Source organism: Schistosoma mansoni, chromosome 1 (assembly GCF_000237925.1).
Source record: "Schistosoma mansoni strain Puerto Rico chromosome 1, complete genome".
Taxonomy (NCBI): domain Eukaryota; kingdom Metazoa; phylum Platyhelminthes; class Trematoda; order Strigeidida; family Schistosomatidae; genus Schistosoma; species Schistosoma mansoni.
In genome coordinates, this window is record NC_031495.1 from 26,548,352 (window position 1) to 26,558,250 (window position 9,899).

At 36.6% G+C, this 9,899-nt stretch overlaps 1 protein-coding gene across 1 annotated transcript; it reads left to right on the forward strand.

The window, feature by feature from the left end:
- Window positions 1-3,726: 3,726 nt before the first annotated feature.
- Smp_089230 (putative polycomb complex protein bmi-1) lies at window positions 3,727-7,719 on the forward strand (the record flags this gene model as incomplete). Its single annotated transcript, XM_018793858.1, has 2 exons — window positions 3,727-4,024; window positions 6,480-7,719. 2 exons carry the CDS (start codon window positions 3,727-3,729, stop codon window positions 7,241-7,243), a joined length of 1,062 nt encoding a protein of 353 aa, XP_018648328.1. The 3' UTR covers window positions 7,244-7,719.
- Window positions 7,720-9,899: the final 2,180 nt, after the last annotated feature.

A 9,899-nucleotide genomic window follows, 5' to 3' on the forward strand; every position in this document is an offset into this window, starting at 1 on the left:
GATACAATCTCGTGACTATGAAATTGGACGTTCTATGGATCTTTAGCGGTTAACTCGCAGTTGGACGTTTCAATTTAGTAAAGGTATGTTCAAACAGCTCGATTTTCATTGCCAATGTCATAGAGCTTAGTGTAACCCTGTTATAGAAACCAGACTTTGAATCCTTCGGTTATTTTAAATTTCTCGAACTGCTTTTCTACCAGAAAAGCTACGTAATAGGAAAACACATTGTGGATAGTTTTTTATTGCAATGTGATCTAAATCATGGTTTTGATATACTGCTAACTGTTAAAAGTTTCCTTGATGAATTAAAAAGTCCATTCTGTGATTGGGGTTGTCATTTATTTTTTATGGCTTGCCATTCATTCCAAACTTACGTAGCAACACATTGACAGTTCAGACGTTAGCTTACTATGGTAGACCTAGGTTAGCTATTACTACTCTTTGATTTCCGTCGGTCTCATCTGTGAAGGATTTTTGTGATACTTTATATTATAGCCATTCGCAATTAATATGCGACGTGACATAATTGCTCATCGGTATAAACAGCTACTCAGGGTTATCACTATTCTTAGCGGAGGAGCTTTTCTATGACTAGTTGGGATAATTGAAGTAGCAGTGAGTTGGGAAAACTAGAGCAAACTTAAGAGTTCAAGAGCTCAACAGTCATTTAGTGATGCCGAGTCATTTTCAACCAATGGTTTATCATTATTTGTTTATTTGAACATAAATAGTGATACAAAGGGGCACCAAACACATATGCGCCATATAAGTCCCTTGATTTGTGTATGTGCTGTGATACTTCCCGAGTACCCAGACTAAAGCAGGTGGTCTTCTTGGAGGGCCACACCCGGAGCCTTCGACCTAAAGGCATGATCCACAAGACAGTGGAGATGCAGTCTCATGGTAGCAGGTGACCAACGATTGATTCATACGCCATTTGTTCCCTCAGGATACTGGAGCCCATGTGCACCATTGGTTAGGAATCAGGGTTTTCCAACTCCCCGAGATGAACTTTCCGTGCCCACCAACCCGGTTAAAGTTCCGGGCATCTAGCGAGTAGGACTTTCGTGGCAAAGGCTATATACACGTGGCCATGTGAGAGCATTTCGAGGGGGAGAGCGAACTCTCCCCACTCTCGATCGTACTAGGGCATTTGGGGGCCTTTGTGAAGGTAGTGGTACGTTAACCAATAGCATTCAACGATGCCATGAACAATAACTGGAGCATTTTAGTCTCTCTTTTGTTCCAGAGGCATCAGGTCGAATGCCTTGTCCTTTTCGGTTCGTGATCAAAGGTTCTCAAGAAAACCCAACTTGTGGAGTACGCCAATCCACCTAGCCCAAATGACCTATCCGTGATCTGAAGAGGTAATGGAGAACTAGGTAAGGAACCAACTGAGTTGTTAGAGAAAGTGAATATGTTCCAATTTCTTGGGATAAGGCAATCATCACCCTCATCTTTAAAATGAGCTTACGCCATCAATACAATAACTATCTAGAGATAAGTATACCTTTGGTTAAATGTAAACTATTGGCTTTCGTCATAACTCACAGATTGTCTAAAACCCACAAGACTGTCTCTCTAGGTTCCTTCTGATTTCCGATCAGTCCTCAGATTTATTTGTCATATCTTCACCCTCTGCTAAACATTAAAACACCACTATACTTATTACAGACCAACAATTGTGTTTCTTGATATCAGGGCCTCTTTTGACTCATGAGACAGGATTGTTTGTTAAAGAAGAGTGTGTGAGTTTATTAACATATTGAAGGCTCTGTTCGGAAGCACGCCAAGCAGAACGGGGGCATAAAACCACGTCTTTCTATTATCTTACCATAGGAATGAGTTTAAACAGGGCTTCTCAACATTACCATTCCTCGTCACATTTGCCATCGTTGACATTCTGGGAAGAGCTCTGATATAAGTATGTAGTGGGGGATGTAAACTCGTTACCCGGAGAAAGACCTTCATCTTGAGTATGCAGATGTATTTATTTTATTTATCTATTTGGACATGTAAACATTAGTACAAAGGGGCACCGAATACATATGCGCCACAATAAAAATGAGGTTGTGAAGAGATAGAGAATGGAGGGTGAGTATAAAGACGAGAAGCACTGAACATAATTTAGTGTATGAAAGCGAGATAACAATAAAAGAAGCAGTTTAGTTAGGAAAAGTGCAACCAGAAAGAATTATTTCAGCTAGAGAAGTTACGTTCACTGTTATGAAAAAAGTAAAGTTATATCGGGATCGCCAGTTGCAACACCATGTTAGTAATACTGACGTTCGTCAGTTTGTGTTTGGTCAAAATTGCAATTCGGTTAGTACCTCTACTTCGTATTCAACGGCTTAAACATGTTCTAAAAATGTTATCACAAGGGTTTCCACTTTATTTTCCGACTCTGGAACTGGTTAGAAAAAGCATAGGTGGTCAGTTTATGACACGGAGTCGAGGCACTGAAGAAAGCGATATAGCATTGGCTCCTAGCGACCCATCACAGCTTTCTGGTTGCGATCCTAGGAATGGTGTAAAGTGGTGCCCTGAAACATCATGAGACATCTGAGAATAGATACAGATGGCGATGCAGGTGTAGCTACTTTTTACGTTCTTCGCATAACTGAGTGGAATCCCTTTAACTGAAAAAATCCTATCTCGGTCGTACTGTTAACTGAAATTTACCTCCCATTGTATACTGTTAATGTTCACTTTATTTATTTTGTATTCTTCCTCTTTAAATATACTCCCTTCCCCTCTTGTCTTCCTCACAGCGTCATCTCTGTATTTCACATGAAGAATTCTGTTTGTATTACCTAGTTGTATCAGATTTTGTGTGCATTAGTTAAGTAAATTTAGTCATTGCTGTATTGGGTACAATTCGTCCTAACGATTAACACCCATAAGTCACTGTACTCTACAAAGTTGGTCTTCACACTCATATTAGTGTTACTGAAAGTGCTTACAGTAGTTTCTGATTACGAATGACTGGGATATTCTTTTAATACGAAAAGGGGTCTACGAGAATTGAATAGACCCGTAAACCATTGCTTAATGCTTCAATGATTATTCCGCGCATGATGTTTTACAAAGAAATCTTTTACGAATAGTTTATAGACAGAGACCCCAGAAGAATTTAATTACATTCACTTATGTACATTTAATTTATTAATTACAAAATTTGTCAATCTATGCAATTGTCACTTGAACACAAATTCACTGTGCATTAATTAATACGATAGTGCCTTGAAAATGAAGCAAGCTAATTTCATATTAAGCAAATCGGTAGGACTGATAACATATTTTAAGTCAGTTAACAGAGTACATTTCAAATCAATTTGTGAATTGGAGAATTGATTTGTTCTTAAATGTAATATTTAAAACTCAACATCCCTGACAACTAGTTTTAGTCTATATACCTGATATTGTCAAATATGGCGTCCCTCAAAACCATTCGGAGTAAAAGTGTAATAGCAAAATTTGTTCCTATTAGGCTGACTTTTTCTAAATAAGTTGTAGACTGTAGACCTTTGTGAGAGATTTAACGTTTTACTGTACATTACTTCTCCCTCTTTATATTTTTCTAGACATTTGTTCCACCTGTTTGTCTACCAAAATAAAGCCGTTGACGTTTATTTATCAACAACCAATGTTCGCTGAATATTTATTTAGCTGCTTGAACGCTTAATGACTCCAGACTAAAGGTTCACAGTCGTTTGGTAAACTATGCATCGAGTTTCGGATGTTCCAGTTATTCTGTTTAATCCATACTTGACGTGCAATCTGTGCCGAGGCTATTTAATCGATGCCACAACAATTGTTGAATGTTTGCACTCTTTCTGCCGCAGTTGTATCTTGACTTATCTCAAACTGAACACAACATGTCCAGTCTGCGCGACACTTTTGCATAAAACCAAACCACATTGTGCAATTCGGCCTGATCGTGCACTACAGTCTATCGTTTATAAGCTTATACCGAATTTATTTGAAAAGGAAATGCTATGTAGAAGAAAATTTTATGAAGGTGAATATTTGTTTGCTAAGTTTTTATTGAATTTTAAGCAGATTTCGATGTTTCGGCCTTGTTGGTTAGACTTTTGACTTTAATGTGTGTTATTCTATACATCGTTGGGTATACTTTGGCGCATCATAACTTCTTGGATTGGTTGTGGGTTTTTCTACTTATATACAGGTGGGGTAGAATCTCAAGAGAAGACCAAAATCTTCAATTTTCTATGTGTGAAATACAGGAAACTATTTAGTTGTTGTATTTACCAATTAAACATTAAATTATCGATTATCCCTTCTTAGGTTCCCGAGTTGTCGTGTTTTTAACAAGTTTGGAACTGTTGGTTAATAAATGAACGTTCAGTTCCTGTTAGTTTCATTTGATAGTTGTTGCCTTAATGCGTTGGTTAGAACTAGCAATTGGGATGATCAAATCAAACCACCTACTGGAAAGCTCAGCTATCGTAATTATAGCACGAATGCAGCTAGTTTCATATTACACAGAACTGTACTGTAATCAAATTCTTTGGTTGAAGTTCTACTACTGACTTTATTAAGCTGTCACGATAGTATGGTATTCGCTTTAGGTGACTGAAATTCCTAGTGTTACTGAGCTTCCATCGTAAAATGATGGAAATAGGAAAAACCTTTTTAAAAGACCCACGTCATGTATTATTCAATATTTTTATATTTATTACTGGCAAAGTTCGGGAGTAAGTGAATAGAATTCCATAATTATAAACCTACTATGTTATCTGTTTTAAGAAAATATTTGTTAGACAGTGTCATAGTGCAACACTGATCCGGTTCCTAATTCATTAACTTCAACACATTTTTCATGGCCTGGAACAATAGTTCAGTCAGTAAGGCACAATCAACCTAAAGCCTATGACAAATGTGCTTCAATCAAAGTTATGATATCACATCAACGCGGCGAGATTAAATTAGCAGGGCAAACTGGGAGTCTCAGTTAACGGAAGGACTAAAAAATCCAAGCTCAATAGTCAAGTCAGATTCAGTTAACTATTAGGTTTTGTGGGAGTTTTTGGTTGCCTTAGAAGCACCGAACAAGTGTCTCATGTTACTAAGGCCTCTCAATCCTAACACAAGTGGTATGAATTATCGTTAAGGTCTTAATGTATACCGACGAAAACCCGGGGTTTCAGTTTGGATCATTATTCATTTACACACGGAAGTGATTTTTACGTTATTCGACTGGTTAAAGGTCGTGCACTTGGGGATCCCACTGGTTTATACTAAACAAAAGATAGGTATAAATCTTGACAAAATAGTCCTCCAAACATTAAACAAAAATCCAGAAGTATCCGCCATGTATTTAAACCGGTCAGATGATGCCATAAAACTAGTCGATTGGGTGGTTGGATGTGCTGACCAGTTGATTTATCCATTAAGTTTAATTGACCGATACGAAAGGTCTGATAAAAATTATGTCGCTAGTGTGTTACCAAAATTTATCTGAATGTACTGTTTGAATGTTTCTTCTGTTTAGCTCTATTGTCATAGACATGAAACTACTAAGTGAGACTGAATGGATTCATTCAAAGTTACCTTCGAAACTTTGGTTAAGTGTTAGAACTACAAAGGGAGCTATGTTGAAGTTATAAGTCGTTGAAGTGGGACCTAAGGTAGTATATCTATCAAACTGCTATGTCTAATATTTGTGGTACTCTGTTAATTATACTGACTCAGCATATTTTGATGTTCAATTTTAGTTTAAAAATCTTTGTAGAATATTCAAAAAATGAAGAATATTTGAGTGAACAATTGTTTTCAATAGCTTCATCATCAGGCGCTACAACCATAAGTCCATAATTATTGTAATATTTTACAAAGGTCAAAATAAGGAATATATTAATACATTTGACAATGTTCAATTTTATGTAGAAAAGTTTCTAATAGTAAGCATACCAGGATCACGGTGGTCAGTCAATATTAATCTAAGTTCTAAACTTACAATTAAGACCGAATGTATGTAACTGCCTAACAGGCACCTTACATACTATATATATATATATATATATATATATATATATATATATATATATATATATATGGCTATGCGTTCATGTTTAATGTCTAAGATTATCACGGTTCGTACTCTGTAAACAATTCTTGTAGTAATACTCACTTCGCAGCTGCTGGATGAAATTTCATGCATTTTTTGTCGTGTATTCAGTACAGCTACCTAACTTTCAATCATTTAATGATCGATAAGGATAACCTCAACTAAAACCTTATAAATTCGGGTGTTTAGTATCAAAATGAGTTTCAAACGTCTTTCCCTTTTCATTTCTTCTGTGGGAATCCGATATTATATCAATCATAAGGTCTTTTGTATTTTCTGACACATCAACGGTTCATGTTCTGAATTATAAGACGCTGGTCAACAGCGTTGATAGAGGTAATGTCATGTATAACTTAATGTATCTGTCTTAACTTTAACTTTGCAGCTCATCCTTCATGTTACACCCGATCTTTAAGTCCTGAAAAACGTGGTGATTTAACCCTAAATACTTATGTACTTCAAGAAGAAGATCGTCTAAGCGTTGAACTTCGGTACTGGAATCAAAACGAACATAAGAATAATGGTTGCTCAAGTAAAACTTCTAGTCAAACAGATTCAATCAGCCCGATACTGCCTGTTATCCCCCCTACATTTTTACTTTGTCCACCTGAACTTACAGTGGGACATATTGAAAAGCTGATTCGAATGAAGTTCAATCTAAAACCTAGTGAGCATGAGGTTTCTGTTTTCTTTTCAGTCGACGATCTTTTTAATTCTAACTATACACTATCAGATCTTGCCTGCTTGTATGCGTGGCGTCGCCAACAGCCTTTTAAATTATATTTTACAATAAAAGAAACATCGAGGCATGGATTTTCTGTGGTCATGGAATCCCAACCTCCATCCACATCGAGTAACCTAACTCGTAGTATTTTAGAAAAATCTAAAATATGTCCCCAGAGTAATCATTCATCTTGGTCTGTAAAATCCAAATCCAGAAATTTCCCTACAAGTTCCCTTCGTAAACGAAATGTGAATAACTCTGATGATGAGATGGAGGCTACTCCATTTGAAGTCTCTGCGCCAAACTCAAAAATCTCATCACAATCATCCTGTAAAATATCACTTCCAACGCAGTTCATAAAATCTATAAGCTTATCATCTCCTATGCTCAATACTTCAAGTTCTGTTTGTTCTTCGCTTGCCTAAAATCTAACTTACGTCCTAATATTCCATAACTAGTCATTCGGATTTATGCCTCTGATGGTGCTTTATACTTTTGAGTCTGATTTTTCGGGTATATTATTGAAATTTTATTTATTCACATGGTTTTTTGTTCCTTGCTTTGTAAAGTCTCGTCAAAATCTGGAAGAATATTCCAATTTTTCTCCTAGTTTTGTACTAGGGATATTGTAAATTGTACATTTATTTTTCTTTTTATCATTGTTAACTACAGGCCATTTTTCTACTTCCTACCATAAAAAGACAATTAGTTTTCCGGTTTTTAAAACTTGATTCTGTTCTAAAATAATTCCTTTGACGTTTCAGATTCTTTTTCTGGTCTTTTTTTCACTGTTGTTTTATACTATATGCATTGTTGGTCCCTTTTCAGTGTGATACAAATTGTGCGGTTCATGGTTTGCTGAATTTATAAAGCTTTATTGAAATAAATGTGGTGACCGTCTATTTAATATCTAGTTTAAGACAAAAACGGCAATGTAGGGTTCGTAGTCAATTCCTGAGAGATATGAAACATATATTTAAAAAAAATAGGTTTCAGTAATAAAATATATCATCCTTACCCTCACAGTGAATAGTAACTGTCTTATGATTCCCTAAATTGTTAATTTTCTTTTAGTTTATCGTCACTGATATAAGCAGCGCTGCATGCTTGACCTTCTTTGACGCTTATAGTTTGTAAGCATTCAAAAAGCCCCCAAATGTCCTAGTACGACCCAGAGTCGGGACAGTCCGCTCTCCCTCTCGAAATACTCTCACTCGGCCACGCGTATATACCCTCTACCAGGGAAGCCCTACTCACTGCCTTCTGGTGGCGGGGGTGTTGTTTACGAAAGTGAGAGGACGAAAAGTGAATATCCGGTGCTTTAACCGGGTTGGTGGACACGGTCGGAAAACCCTGATTCCAAACCAATGGTGCCATGGGCTCCAGGATTTTGAAGGAACAAATGGCATATGAACCAATCGTTGGTCACCGGCTACCATGAGACTGCATCTCCTTACGATGCTCCACTGCCTTGTGGATTATGCCTTAGGTCGAAGGCTCCGCGTATGGGGCCCCCTAGGAAGACCACCTGCTTCGGTCTGGGCACCCGGGTAGCATCATAGCGCTCATACAACTAAATGAAATGACAGTTTTTTGTGTGGTGGATATATATCTGGTGCCTCCTTGTACCAATATTTGTGTTAATATAAATAAAGCATTCAGAAAAGATTGCTTCCCCGTGATTGAAATTCTGATTAATTTAATCCAGCAACAGCAATTATCTACGCCGAACATGCTGTACTGAAAAGGTGGTTATTTGACATTCTATTTTCAAACGCTGGGCTAAAGATTTCAAACTCTAATCCACGTCGCTTATATTTTGAAAACTCGGGTGATAGTATCACCAGCTGTCGTACGAAATATTTTACTCAGAGCCTATATGAATGTAGATAGTTGATTGTCTTATCCTGATAACTTACGGCTCGGCTTGACGCTAAATAACTTTCTATACGCGCGAAATATATATATATACCCCCCCTTCATATTTTTGAGTAAATTAGCTAGTTTTCAGCTGGTTTACAAGGTGCAGTGAAAACAGGGTGCACTATAAGGAGACCACGAAGTTGAGGGTAGTCTCCTTATAACTTACGATACCTGGTAGTGTTTCATCCTTCATAATTCTGGGACTGTATTGGTACACCTATGGAATAGGTGCTGCAGAAAGCTTGAAGAATTATTACATCCATAATTTATGATATTCGCTAGTACATCCGTGTATGGTTTGTTGATAATATCTCCGTTTATCAATCCGACCACAAAGAAAAAGATTACAAGATGTAACTGTCAAAAGATTTTCTTAAAAGTTCGAAATATCAAAGAAATATTATAGACTTCAATAGCTGGTTGGATAATTTGTTATGAATGTCATATGCGCGAATCAAACAATATGTTTAACGATTCATTGGAAGTTATACCGTAGATGGAACCAACTAAAGACAATTATTGGTTTTTTGTAACTACAAGGAAATATACTTGACCTGAAATGATCTTTGTTTCTAATGAAGCTACAGATTCGTGCCTTTATTACAAAGGATTTTTGCAGTCTCTCTCAAATAATAACAATTGCTGTAAAAAAGTACTCAGTCAGTAGAGACTTAAACCCTATAACTATTTTGGGGATATACAAAATTTCGACCCGTAAGAATCTATTCTTCACATGCCCATTGCAGATTACATTCTCTACACTACCGATATTACCTTAGGATAGCAGACAAACTACCTCGTTATTTTTTGCCTGAATTCCCCAGTAATCATTTATACTAAAAGGATAAAAAAGCTTGTTCAACTAAAATCGTTCCCTACAGAAACTTGCGAGTTTAAACATTTAATTTCGGGCTGTTTAAAATTTTAAGATCAAGAGCTGAATAATGCTTTCGTTGTAGTTTGAGTAGATTCCTAAAAACCTACTATCAAAGGTTAGTATTGGTTTCATAGAAATAAGTGAAATAGTACACACAAAAACTAATCCTTGTACAATTCGTTTTCCTTTAATATACAATATAAAATGCGGTCACTTATGTCGACTAACAGCATCTAACTTCAGCTGGACTGAATCTAATTCGTTAAACAGTTTATTACTGT